The sequence below is a fragment of the Scatophagus argus genome, chromosome 19 (genome assembly GCF_020382885.2).
Source record: "Scatophagus argus isolate fScaArg1 chromosome 19, fScaArg1.pri, whole genome shotgun sequence".
NCBI classification, from domain to species: Eukaryota; Metazoa; Chordata; class Actinopteri; family Scatophagidae; genus Scatophagus; species Scatophagus argus.
In genome coordinates, this window is record NC_058511.1 from 5,530,385 (window position 1) to 5,545,163 (window position 14,779).

General features: G+C 41.0%; 1 protein-coding gene across 1 annotated transcript; it reads right to left on the reverse strand.

Moving 5' to 3' along the window:
• Positions 1–1,187: 1,187 nt before the first annotated feature.
• On the reverse strand, positions 1,188–13,629 carry LOC124050543 (disks large-associated protein 2). The gene is made up of 7 exons (XM_046373211.1): positions 13,498–13,629; positions 8,107–8,465; positions 6,837–6,922; positions 6,341–6,747; positions 5,935–6,026; positions 3,957–4,109; positions 1,188–2,429 (listed from the first exon to the last, which is right to left on the reverse strand). The coding sequence occupies exons 2-7, from the start codon at positions 8,275–8,277 to the stop codon at positions 2,214–2,216; spliced, it is 1,125 nt and encodes a 374-aa protein (XP_046229167.1). The 5' UTR covers positions 8,278–8,465; positions 13,498–13,629; the 3' UTR covers positions 1,188–2,213.
• Between the last annotated feature and the right edge of the window lie 1,150 nt (positions 13,630–14,779).

The following is a 14,779-nucleotide window of genomic DNA, read 5'->3' on the forward strand; positions in this document are numbered from 1 at the left end:
TGAGTGTGAGTGAGTGTGTGTGTGTGTGTGTGTGTGTGTGTGTGTGTGCGTGCGTGCACAAAGGACTGGGTAAAGGACAACAGTTTTAGAGTAAAAAGCAGCACCATTTACTATAGTAACTGAATATTGTTAAAGTGTCATTTGCACCTGTCTTTCCTAGTCTACATGAGCAGATCAAAATAACACCAGAAGTGTTTTCATTATGCCCCACTTGGAACAGAAGATTGGATGCAGTGTGTCATGATATATGATGGTCTCTGTTAACTGAGAAACACCCCTTAATAAGCAAAGCAATCAACCCAAAGCTGTTTCAGCTATAAATACTAAATGTGTACTGTAGATTGTGATGTTGGTCATATGATACTGTAAGTGTAATTAAAAGTGTTAGAATCACAATATTGTAGAGGCCTGAATGCCATCTGAAAGAAATGAATGCAAAAAACTACACCAGGTGCAGTTTATATGACCTATAGAGTAACATGAAATTCTGTAATTTTCCATATCTGTCCTTGCAATTCAACTGCAACAATATCACATGAGCTTCATAAACTACATTTCCCTTGGAAATACAAACATGAATATTATAAGGTGCAAAATGCATTGTCTGATACAGTCACCTCTTCCAGGCTGCGCAAAACTGTCTTTTTGCTAATAATTCATATTTGTTCTGCAATGGAAATGCATCCAGCAGCAAATAACGTACATAGCTCAAAAATGTCTAGAGGTGATGAATGAAAATGAATTAAATGCTGATGATCTTTTTGAGCCTTATTTTCAGATCTCATTCAGCAACACTGGTCAGCAGCTGCAGCGTGCCTGGTTAAAGGTGGATCGCTGATACATGGCTGGACAGATGCTATAGAGTACAGATGTGCAGCACCTCAGACACCCTGTACAACATTTTTAACACATTCTGCTTTGACTGCTTACCCCAAATGGTCAGGAAATTAAGAGAAATTAAACCAAGGTTTGAACCCAACCACCAGAATAAATGTTGGCATCGTACATGTCTGAGAAGGGATTATGTTCAAACTTTACGCTTCTTTATGTTTTATGCTGTGACAACAATGTGCTTAAGGCCTGGCACAGAAAACACTTGGTTAGGACAAGTCTTGCCTTAAAATTTCTGTTTTTGTCACCATAAACATGTCTTGAAACTCTTCCAAACTCTTCCAGAGTTTCCTTGAAAAAAAAAATCTTTAGTTGTCGCAATCACAGCTACAAAATGTCCCACTTGACATTCACAGAGTCGATTTGTTGGTTGGCTAAAGTGGTTTCAAACACTGGTTCCAGATGAGAAACTAAGCTCATATAAATGGAATGTGAACGTGATATAACATGTATTGTAGACATATTTTTTTGATACGTATGAAACGCACAAAGCTAACACACTCGAGGTGTGCAGAAACGTACAGTGCTAACATTTTTCTGCCGACTGGGCTGATGAAAATTTTGAAAGGCTTTTTCACTTTGCTAAGACAGCAGGAAACGTACCTTCACACTGGGTGCTTCAGCCCAAGACCATTGTTGCTGGTGAGAAACTCTATAGAGGCTGCACTTTGTGTTTCTCTTTGAATGTGGTATATACGGCATTATTCGCAGCAGAGCAATGGAACAACAATGGAGAAGACTGGGATCTTAACAATGACGGCTACGACCAAATAAATTACCAACTTGAAGTGATGTTGCTCAAATAAATACCAGGTGAAATGTTGATTTTGGGGTATAGCAGCTCATTCTCATGGTGCAGAACGTGTGGCAAACAGTCCCTTGTGGGTTTAAAGCTACACTAGGCAACTTCACGTCAGTGGCTCATGTTTACCAATCCAGCTGGTCACTTTTACCCAAAGAAGAAGGACAAAGAGGCAAAAGACCTGACGCTGGTGTGTCCCATTTTTGTATTGGGCTTCATTTTAAATGTTTTCTTTATTACTTTCTGAAGATAAACAACTGTCCACAGCTGACTCACCTGACTCAGGGAAGATGGGCTGTTCTTCCCTATGGCAGTGCCACATTGTCATTTAAGCTGATTGACACGGTAGCATTTTCAACTGAAATCTCGCCTAGTGTAGCTTCAGAAGGGACAACCCAGAGAATGGCGACAGACGATGAGACAATGGACAATAATGACAGCAGGAGGAGGCGGAATGTGATGCCACGGGCTGGTGTTGGGTGGAAGTGTACAAGAGGAGCTGAGGGTGAATCCGTGGACCTCAAAGCCGTGTCTGGGCTTCAGGGATGTAGATCTCGATGCTGTCTGCCCTCTCTGTGGCTGAGTTCTGTCTGAAAGAAGCTGCTCGTTTGGCAGCCATGAGGCGTCTGCGGGCTTCCTGTCGCTGGCGGTCCTGAAGGTCCAGAGAGCGCTCTCGCGTCACGCCGCCACGTCCTTTGGTCGGCCGCTTTGGCAGAGGTGGTGGCCACTTCCGCTCCTTAGAGTATAGAATGACATGATTAAACATAGCTCATAATTATAGCAATGTCAGTTAGGAGAGTCCATGTGTGCTAGGCAATAAACATTATACACTAGCTCTTGAACCTGATGGATTATGAATACATGAATCATTCTCATCAGTCATGTTTAAAAACCACTGTCTGCAGACAACAGGATCAGATACAACTTTATGGGCACATAACAAAATTGACAAGAACAGTATTTTTCTTTTCATTCTAGTGATGATAATTTGAAGTTATTTTATTTAGTCTGATCATTGTTTATAATGTCATTATGGAAAAATAAGAGATAGTGTTCATCTCGGTACAACAACTCATAACTGAGTGTTATGAGGAGAAAAGCAATATTAAACGGTTTATTAAACACTGCTTGAGTAGTTTTAATTCCTGAGAGAATCAGGCAGGAAATGATACCTTTTTAATCTGTGCAGATAAATTAATTGCCAGTAGGACTTTTATTCACTATGGAGTCTACATCTGGATAAAAATGGCTTATATTGAAGACTTTAATATAAGGACCCTTGGGTGCATGAGTGGACAGACCCAGGATGCCTCAATTTTGATAGCACAGCCTGTTGTGTCATGGCTATAGAAATGATAAAAAAAAGACATTTCCATTAGAAGTGATGATATAAAAATTCATCTTCCTGGAAGCTGTTTGCTCACATAAAAGGCATCTAGAAACACTACAGAAACAGCTATTATTGATTATTTTCCAGAACATTACCCTTGCAAAGCCCTTGTGAAGACAGTCCAGTTTCATCCATATGACCTACAGCTCTGAATACACTGATAGACAGCAACCTTTAAAAGCAAGGTGAGAGTTTGTGAGTTCTTGGCAAGCTGGCATTAGTGTAAAATTGTGCCTGCCTTGAAGGAATGAAGACCAATACAGAGCATCTGTGCCACTGTCAGGGCTCAGCTTCATGGAGCTTGCAATGTGCCCATTAGCTGCTGGAGGTAAATAACTCCTTTATAACTACAACTGTAGCATGACGATTATCCAAGTGCCCTGAAGGATCTTGCCTCTCTGTCTCTAAAAGCACATTACCGTCTGAATGTGGTTCAAACAAATCACAAATATACAGCTCCCTCATTTACAAGCGCACTCTTACAAATGTGCTTTTTGTTTCAGTTGTCAAGTGTTTTATTTTACCTAACATTACCTTACATTACCACAGACCAAAAGCATGTGATGGATTACAGCAGCAATATGGATCAGTCCAACAAAACCAGGCCCACATTATTCTAGAGACAGAACTGATGATTCTAACTCGAGAACATCTTTAGAAGATGCTCTTAGCTGTCTAAGCTGAACTGTTGTTGCCTCCAAACATTGTCCCTGCAGTGTTACGATAAGAATGATTAACCTCCTGCTGGTCACGGGCCTAAAAAAGGGAGGCAAAAGTTGTTACTGCAGTTTTCTTCAAAAGCTGAGCAAGTTCATCTGGAGCCCATTAAGACTAATTATTATGAGTGTGTGGATCGCTGGGAAACAGTTTTACCTTCTTCTCTGGGCTCTCTACCAGCTGCCACTGGTTGCTCTTGATCTGCTGCAGCTCATCAAACTTGGCAGTGACGTCGTCGATGGAAAGCTGCAAGAGGTCCCAGAATCCAGCCAGGTCCTGAGATGTGGGTCTGGGCATGGCACTGGGGTCCTGAAGAGAAAGAGGAATACAAATGCAGTGTCTGAACCAGCATATAACCACCTCTATCGTACTAAACAAACCAAAAATTCCCTACAGTTTATCTAAACATTTATCAAATCTATGTTCTGCCTACAGCACACATCGCTTGCTACTCATGGTGACCTCAACATTTGAACTTCACCATTCCCACCACTGAGTGGCAGTACAGCACCAACACTGGCAACATCATGGTAATGTCCCTTAACTGCCTTTGACTACATTTTTTTTGTAAGAGCAGAGTTGCTTTATAATGTGCTGCATCAACAGTGACTGATCAAAATCAGACGTTATTTTACGGTTTGACATTAAAATCACTGACCAGTGAATAACATTAACCTTTTTTTTACAATGCAATGCAATGTTCTGCAGGGGAACCCTGGGTTCTGGAAATCATGTGGATGTTCTTTGACACACACCACCCACCTAAACATTGCAGACCAAATACATCCCACTCCCTCATGGCAAAAGCTCTTCCCAACAGAAGCAGCCTCTCCCCAAAACAAAACAGTTCAGAAAGTCTCAAGAACCACAACAATGAACTGCAGACACTCCAGATCCCAACCTGATCAAGAATCTGTGGGACGCACCCCAATAAGCTGAATCTACCCTCAAACATGGAGGCCCCACCCTCGATGCACAGGACCCAAAGGATCCAACATTCAGATGCCAGTGATCACAGAATACCCCCAGAAGTCCAGTGCCCCCCACCCCCGACAGGCCAGAGCTGTTCTGGCAGCACAAAGGGGACAGAATATCAAGGAGGCAGTTTTAATGAGTGTGTGATCGGTCTGTTACAACACTAAATGTGTGTTTTTGTAGATTTTATTCTACTTTACAGTAATTTTGTGTAATTATCACTATTCTGTCAGGCAACCACATACAGCCGTGTGTTCACTATCACAAACAGCGACAGAATGGATGTGATCTCAGACTAAGTAAAAGGTCCTTCAGGACAAACTTCAAGTTCACATCATGCAGTTCCTCTTACGTCCAGCAGGGAAGCAGAGTCATTCTCTCATTCAGACACGTCTGAAAGCTCAGGGCAATCTAAGGCTTGTCACTACCAATGTTAGACTTAATTCATCATCCCACTATCTTTGGGGGAGAGAGGGAGAGTGTGTGACCCAAAACCATCCAAAAGAGTGCAACGGACTGAGTTAAGACATGCACACAAATAAAATAACTAAATAAACAAAAACACAAGGCAGCGAGAGCAGGCAGATTTCCACCACCTCCACAAGGTTTTGCATTTCATTAAAAAAATTAGCTACGCCTTTCTAAGGTGAGATTAATTGCCTTCTTGTCTCTTTCACTGTCTCTCTGCATTTGCGCCTGCAGAAATGTTCCCACTTATGACACTATCATCCTCTAATATATGCTGACTCTATGGATGGTTAGCATTAGAAAAGGTATCAAGTTTCAAGTCAACGTGACATGAGGGCTAAACAGTGAGACAGTGTGGCAGTACATTATTCAAACTCTGAGATCTCATTCGAACTGCTGCCTGTGTGCATTAATGGATAGCCTCAGCAAAGGTGCTGCTTCCTATTGGAATTCCCCTTTCGTTTACTGCAGGGTCAATAGCGGCAGAGGGACTGCTTCACTATTGATCTCTGTGGTCTATTTCTGGAAGGAGCACAAGTGCAGCGTCAGGCCAAGCACCTTACCAGAGCTTTGAGGAAGAGGGGCCTATCAACAAGTTTACCCCCTGATCATTTATGTTTTCCTGTGTCGCGTATGAACAGCATGTAGGTCGATGTAGTGTTCGTATTCACAAACACATGCTACCACTCACCAGATTCTGCTGACACAGCCAGTAAAACTGCTGAAACTTTTGAGACATTAGTAGCTGAGCACTTCCCACTGCACTCCGGATTTTTCCTAGGACTGGTGGACAGACACACACACACACACACACACAGAAACATGTTGGTGTCATCACTGACAGCTTGGCAGGGGCTAACATGTTGAGCAATGGCTTTCAGTCAGTCATTCACAGGATCCAATCTGCTCACGAAACACCAGTCATGATTCTGCGTTTTCATTTTCAACATGACAGGTAATGTCTAAAATGTTCACTGTGGTTGTACTGTTAAACGTACTGCAAAAAAGAAAAGAGGGAAATTATAATAGAGCATGTATTATAAAAGCACTGACTTCAGATAACAAAAGCACCACCCACTTTCCCTCAGGACACTCACTCTCCTCTGACAGGTCATGTTCCTCTGCTTCTCTCTCCATCTCTTTGCACCATCCCTCCAGCCGCTTGGTTTCATTGTGAAGGAGCTGCATAAACCAGCTGCCATCCCTGCGAAGGGGTGACACTCGGCCCGTTTCAGTGCTCTCCAGACTGGGTTCAACCAGCCAGGGTTCAGGCTGTGGACTGGGGGGCCCACTGGAAGGCCGGTAGTCTTCCCGGTAACTGAACAGGCCCTGTGTGCGCACCGTACGAATGGCCCCATACTGCGTGGGAGTGCTGGGCTCAGAGTGGCGACCAAAGCCACCACCAAACTGTAGGCCCTTGTCCTCCATGGAAGGAAAGCCCTCTAACTCCATGTCTGCTTGTACTGCAGTGGTCACACTATTAGAGCGCTTGAACCTGCCATGCCTGCAAATGCAAGAGTTAGCTTAAAAAAATGCAACTATAAGCACACTGAACTTGGACTATGGACACTTTCTTCTGTCTGAACCACATACCGTTTATGATCCTCCACTTGGATCCCTATCGAATGGAACTGGGGAAGGCCTTTACTTTCAGTCTCAGAGTCTGTCACAGTTTCCACCTGATAAATACAGACAACAGAACACTCAAATTATCGTCATCAACCACTGAAATTTACAGACGCACACGTCTGCCACTGAAAAGGACAGCTTGACATTTAGAAACATATTGCTTAGGACGGAGGATTTGAGTTTCCATTTCTGTCTCTCAGCTAGTAATATAATTGGTAGGTTTGCTGGTTTTGATAACAACTCCAAAACCTGCTTTTTATTTACAGACAAATTCATAAAAACATTTCCTAAGCTAGAAAGCAGTTTATCTTACACATATAGGCACGAAATAACACCAGTCAGATCTCTCTCTCTGGAGAGGTGGCGAACCAACAGTCAGTGTAACCATGAGAAGCCAGCTCTTAAAAGTACCAGCAGTACCAGTACGATTGGATGACAATGAAGCCAAGAATAAGTTAAACTTTTTTCCAGGCTTTTGGTACGATAGACACTGAAAATAAAAAGCTGGCAATGGAAACACTGGTTAGCTGGAACTCTGGGTCACGACAGGCACAGTGTCTACGTTTGCAAAAGGAACATCACTTGTCTTGGACACCATACTCAGCACTGCCCACATCAATGGCATCTGTGTGCATGACGCATTGTAAGACCAGTCCAATGCTATCTGCTAGACCAAGAAGAAAGGAACAGATTAAGCATCCAGATCTCAAGCTAGAACAAAGAGAGCATGAGAGATTCTAATTGTTCTCTTCATTACTGCTGTCTCTGAATAAGCCCTGGTCCGTGTAATTGTAGAGTCTGACATATATAAAGGTCAACAAGACTCCACGAAACCTTGTAGAGTATTTCTGTTACATTTGGGAATTTGTAACACAGAAAAAGACGGTAGCTAATTTGCACATTAAATTTTATTGCCAGTTTAACATTTTGAAGTCTGCCTGGAGATGTGGACAGAAATAAAGAATCTTTTTATAATGTAACAAACCAATGATGCAATGTAATTGAAACACCTACCAGCAGTGCACAAAATATGTGCCTGTTGTGTCCTTATCTGGTAAAGAAAATTGGTTGATTTAAAAGCGACGTAGCTCAGAACTGAGAAATGTTTTCTTTACTCTGACTGGATTTTAGAGATCAGAGTATCAAAATAAGAAAAAAGGTACCAGATAGAAGAAGACATCAGATTGGTGTTATTAGCACGAAGGCTGGGTGACACTGACAGTTATACTCTTACCTGTATCCCAATAGAGGAACGTGGGGTTTTGAGGTACTCCTCTGCCTTGGACACCAGCACTGCTTTGTCGCATGTCTGGACGGAGATGTGGCTGCCCAAAGACGCATGCCTCTTTGCTGCTGCTGACTCCATGGCCATGGTGACTGCCTTGGTGCTGTCCAAGCTGTCCATGGAGCTGTAGATGGGACGACCAAGGCTATCCGTGGTCCACAATCCACCCCGCGGATGCCTGCCCTCCTGGTAGGCATCTTGGGTAGACTCTGTACTGCTCTGGGCTGTCACAGAGATAAGAGGCTTGGTGGTGGTGCGCGGGGGCACAGGAGGTGGAGTCTTCTTGTAACTGGGAGGATATGATACCACTGGATAGCACAAGCAGGATGAGAGGACAAGGACAAAGCAAGACAAGGGTAGAGGATAAAATAAAACATGAGAATGAAAAATGTGGCCAAAAAAGCTGGCAAGGGTCAAATGTTGCAGTTCACCTGTATCACACAGTGTGTGATAGAAGAGCATCATAGCATGATGGGAGATTAGGCATCAGGGAACTTAAAGCAAGGGAAATGTCAGTAAGGTGAAAAGCAACAGCAGCTTTGTAATATGTGTGTGTTTATTGGGGAAGTGCAATGACAGATTAGAGGAAAGATTTGCTCTTTCAAGTGCAAATGAGAAACTGATCGTAATCCATCCAGATGGGCCTCACAGCTGAGTTGGAAATGTACCAACGTCACTTGCTGGATAGTTTGTTGTTGTTTTTTTTCAAACTTGAGATAAAACACTGACTTAATGTGTAATCGCTCAGCACGGCAGCTTTCAAAAATAATTTCTAATAGTTATATATGGAAAAGATTCTAGTGCATTCTGGAGTAAATAAGTCATGGAAAAATGTATTGAACTTTAAGGTTAGATTTTAAGTAGGGTGTTCTTAGGTGCAAAAAGTGAGGATGAACCGAGTTAGCTATGAGCTGGATCGTGTTTTTTCTGTAGATTATTCCATTGTATTACTGAGGTGCTTGAGGCTCTTAGCTCAAAGCTTAAATCATAGCTCAGACTGCCTTTACAAGTATAAGATGAGTCAGGGGCCATTATGAGTTGTCAATCATTCACCACTACAGTGATTCCGATGAGTTCATTCAGTCCTTCACTTGTGAGGTACCCTATTCATTTTCTCATTTATTTTTAATATAAACTTTTATAGCAAAATGTTCAGGATTCTGAATACACTTCGGCGTACAGAAAGGTTCTTGTGCTCCGCCGACTCAAACACATGCTGCATCCTAGCGTGAACAGGTACAAAAAGAGCCCCGACAGTATACGCTACACGAACTTCTTTGGATCGCAGGTAATTAAGTGCAAAAAGAAATAAGAAACCACAAGGAATTCTGTTAAGCTAAATCCAGTCACAGACTTGAGTTCACGCCAACTTGAAGGGGCTGCAGCTCTGCAAGACACAGTGGGTGGATACCAAAATGAAAAGAGCACAGTGACTCAGGCAGTATGCAACTCCACATTTTCTATTTTTACACATCCTACCGTTTGACTTGCATTCATAACTGGAAATGCTACAGATTGCTCGGTACCAGATACAAACTGAGCGATATAAACCTCTGTGTTTCACCCATACGCTGCATCTCAGTTTCCTGTGAATATCTTGCAATACAAACAAACACATTAAACTCAGCTCAGTAATTAGATTTTTGTCATAATTTTCATGTGCAGGATAACCTTCACGATGCTAATTAAATAGTCTATTTCCATGTCCATACCTTTTCTAAAACATGCTCACTTATTTGGGGGTTTCTCAGTAATTTTAACATGTAGACAATGGAGCATTATGATTTTAAATTAAAGATATATTAAGTTAAACTCTCACTTCCTTACAAGCTTTTCAGAGACATGTGTGATTGTTTTTTACTTCTGGAAACCACATATATTGCATTGTAGATTAATTCTCATATTTTCCATCAAGCACGGCTGAGGTGCTGCAGTTACAGTGATGAATCGAGTTTCTTGTATTCTTAGCAGAGATGAAACATGGTACACGTTACCTACCCTTATTGCAGAAATTATCTGCCCCATTATGTGTCAGGGAGACTAAATGATGAGGAAAAGTTAATGCGTCAACGGCAGTGTCACAGTAAAGTCTGAGCTGTTGTTGCTGCTATAGCTGGAAACTCATGGGGTATACAAACCATAAGGTCTCTCCCCTCGAGAGCATGAACTTGCACAGTAAATACTACGCAGTGACAGCTAATGAGCCAGGAGATGTGACTATTTCAAAACTGGGTCTCCCACATTCTCCTGCAGTGGGAATGTGCACTTAAAAAGGGAGAGTCTGTTGAAAAATTACATAACCTCCTTTGCAGCAGTAATGAATATGACTGTACTGCCTCAGTGGGATAATGACAGAAACTCTAAATTAGTCTGTCATCAGACTGTAAGTTGAGTCAGCACTGCACAGTTCTCGCACAGTTCATTCATAAACTTTATTCTTGCCTGAATGGACTGACATTTAGGAAAACACATTCGTTGCCTCATACGCCTACATTTAGGTGCTGGGTATAAATACACAATTATTTCCTTAGGTTATTGTTGTTTAGTGAAGACATCTTAATTTGCTGACTCCTCCTGGGCTGCCAATGTGCTTCTAGGAAAAGTGCCGTAATCAATCCCAATGTCTTGCAATAACATTGACTGGACACCAGATGTCCTCCTGTAGACCGTTACATAATCCCTTTACACTGGTTCTTGTCTTCTATGTGTCTACACTGGTAAGTTACATACTTGAGTAGCAATTTTCATGATCAACAGTAAATGTAGTGGAACGAATCTCAAACTAATGTGACCAGTCCTATGTGACAAAGATATGACAAAACAAGAAAACCTATGCAAATGCCCTGTGCTCTTCTACACAAGTGTCAGACATGAAGCTTCTGAGAAAAACTTTTAAATACAGAGTTGAAATCTTGTTTAGTACAAATCTCGTCACAAATCATGTTGCAATACTTCCAAGGCAATTACTGCCCTGAGGAAGGTTTGACTCATTAACAGAGAGGAACCTGAAACCTTAAAACTTTGTAGTATCCTTAGGATCAAAGTTCAAAGTCTTCAGTCTAGAATTATCATTTTACCCTTAAAACAGGGAATTCAAATGTAAAAGAGGAAATCTTGGCAGCCTCAAACATTCGTTATGCCATGAGGTCATAAAACTTGTCTCAGTATGTCCACCTACATGTGAGACCGACAGTCTGAGCAAATGGTAATTGAGAGCTTCTGCACATGCAAGTTTTCATTTTAAACACTGCAGCCTCAGTTATAAGTTTGGATAATATAGTCCAGAGAAGCATCCTGTCCTCAGTGTGTAGCCTGCCTGTGTTTGAATTTGATTGTTTGGCTTAGCACTGCTGCACTGGGCAGTTCAGTAAACAGAGCCACACACCACAGGCATAATCAAGACTAAATGGACCTGAATGTTATGCTGTGAAATTTTGTTGTTGCTCTTGCTTAAATATATTTGTTAAGTTAAAAGTAAACAGTATACAGTTTATACTCATCATCATTTAATCTCCTCACTGACTTTAACTAGGCCTATTTTCTGTTGCCTTGTCTGACTTCAGCAACACTCACGGTGACTCAGCAGTGTCCATGACACACAGAAAGAGCACTCCTTAAACGATTACTCTAATCAATCGATCAGCTGATGGTCAGGAAATTAATTGGCGGATACTTTGATAGTTTCATATATCAAGCACAAACGTCTCATGGATCAAAATGTGAGAATTTAGAGCATTAATAATATAATATCTGAAGTATTTGAAGATTTAGATATTTGAATATGTCACCTTTGGCTCTGAGATCTTGTGATGGACTCTTTTTAAAAAAGAAATCTGTTTTTCTGACTTTTATTCTCTACTCAATGAATCGATTTGAATTAACTGAAGATGGTAAGCAAAATAATCAATAATAAAAAATTAAACGTAGGTAACGAACTAGCTTTACCCCCATTACTGTCACAAATGGGTACTTTTCTTGGTACACTGGGTTCACATAAGCATTAATTAATCCCTGATTTGATGCACCGCCCGGCGGGGACGTTAAGTGAACCAAATCAAAGCCACCCACGACGTTGTGACTTCTGCTCAGGTGTGCGCCCGACCTCTCTGCTTTTGGCTGTTAATACCTGTAGCAGGTGCGACTGCACACCCTCTTTCAGCTCAAAACTTTGTGAACTCGAGGAGCGCACTGGGACAACAGACCGAATAGGCTTTATTTTTCCAAACTGTTTTAAAGACAACCACGCTGGGCACTGAGAGTAAATAAGAGTGGAGGGGACTGAACAAGACGCGTACCCAGACGAGTGAAGACAGGTGAGAAGAAGCAAACTCATTAATGAATGTCACTCTGTTAATGTGCTCCAAATACGCATATTTTCCACTGACATTTCACGGATGGTGTCCGGTGGTGGCGGCCACCATCATTAAGCTAACGCGGTTACAGGCAACACAACACATCCAGTAGAAGCAGAGCAGTTTGTTTTGTAATATCGCTACACACTGAGTTTACCAGTGGAAATAGGGTTGTTGTGAGTTGGGTTTCATGAGTTTTAATGGACGTCTGGATATGTTGTCATATTACTAACCATAAAAATCGTTAAAATCCGCAACAACGCGGGCACGTAAAAATGGCGCCGATATGCTAGCTACAAGCAGAAATGGTGTGTTTTAGCTCTGTTTTGTGATACCGGAGGAAAATATCAGTGTTTGAAAGATACCTCGCTTTCAAACGGACAGAGAGATGTTGCTGACGGGGTTTTGATGGACGGTCAAGCTACAAGTGGTATCTTTTAAGTTTTCATAACACCTTTCAAGCCCACAGAGGGTGAGTGTTTAATTTTAGAGAACAGCTTATGTTCAGTCAAAATTAACAAAACAAATAAGTCAAATAAGTCAACAGTGAGCGTTAATCTGGACAATCCTACTCCCACCTGCACTAGATGTAAATACTTTTCATGTAAATACTGCACATTCTCACTTTTTAAATTTTATTATTTTTTTATAAGCTTTCTATTTTACAATATTTAAATTTTACTTACCTATTTTTTGGTTGCAGGGAAGAATTTCACTGCACATTGTACCGTGTATGATTGTGTGTGTGACAAATAAACCTGTCTTGTATCTTGTAAAACAAGTATTAGCACTTGGATTAACAATACACTATTTCCCCCAGGAAGAGAAGCACTTTCATTTATCTTTCTTTCTTTCTTTCTCTCTTGTTGGCAAATATAGCCGGATCCTCTACGCTACACCCATGGACGTGTGACTGCAGCTGAAATGTAGTTTGCAAAGGTAAGTGCTAGTATGAAAGAAAGGGGAAGGAATGGAGACTGACGGGTACCTGGAGGTGGCTGAGCGCGGTCCACGCTGCAAGTAGTAGGGAGACGAAACTGAATCCCTGCAAGAAGCAAGCAACACCAGTTAGAAAAGACAGATGCAGGTATCAGACACACTAATGCACGTCTACAGTAAATCATATCCACCACAGATCTTTAAAAAAAAAATTACAGGATATATTGATTTTTTGCTTATCCAGTTAATAAGTTTGTCAGTAGCAGGCACATAGAGAGAGAAACACAGATATGCATATATTTGCAGTGTTAGGTCACACACAAATGTTTATCCCCAACTGCTGTGTTTGTGGAGTTGAATGCAATTGGAAAAAAAGCTACAGAGTCCCACGCTAACAAAGACTGTTTCGCTACGTAAAGTAAAATCATTGCTCATTACTGGTTAGCTCTCATTAACCAGCCTTTGCTGTGTTTCTGCCTCAAAATGCAGATGGGCATTGTTCATAGGCAACAGTCCTTAAGGAGAGGCCTCAACTTTATTCAAAGGTCCAATAACAAGGTTCTTATTGCTAGGGACATGCAAATGTATATTTTTCTCGAATCTGCACTTGTTCCTCATGGATTATTACAATAAAAACAAACAAGTAGAAAATAGGGTTGTAGTGGTTTGGCAATATCCCCAGTATATGGTATTGTTCACTTCTTCTTCTTCTTATTATTACTGTTGCTATTGTCAGTTCCTATGAACCTTAAAGGAGTGAAAACAGAAAGGTTTTGTTTGGTTGAACAAACATGAGTAAAGCAGAATTCATTACCGTAATTAATTTACATGGTATGATAAGTGTCAATTTTCATACCATGGTGAATCATGAACCTGGTATAATGTCGCAACCCTAATGACAAAATATAGTCCAAAGTGGATAACAAAATGGAAATTTTCTATATTGTCATTAGCAATAATAATAATAATAACAATAAAATGCTAAAGCCTTTGAAGAATCAGTGTTTGGCAAGTTTGTTAGCAATTGTGCCCATATGCATTGGTGACTGTACAGTATACCATGAGCTAAAGATTAATCTAAACTTATCTGTCTTGGCTCAATTGAAAACTCTAATGCACTAAAACATACAGCAGACATGCCATGCATCACCTAAATCTTAACACAGACAGCTACATCTTATCATGTATAAAACACAGCAGAAGTTGTCATGAATATGGAAATCAAGTCAAAATTTTAAATTCTCAATTTAAGAAGATGTTTTTTTTTATCATTTAATATCATATGAAGAAATTTTCACATAGTAAACGTGGTTTATTAGCAGTACAGTGTG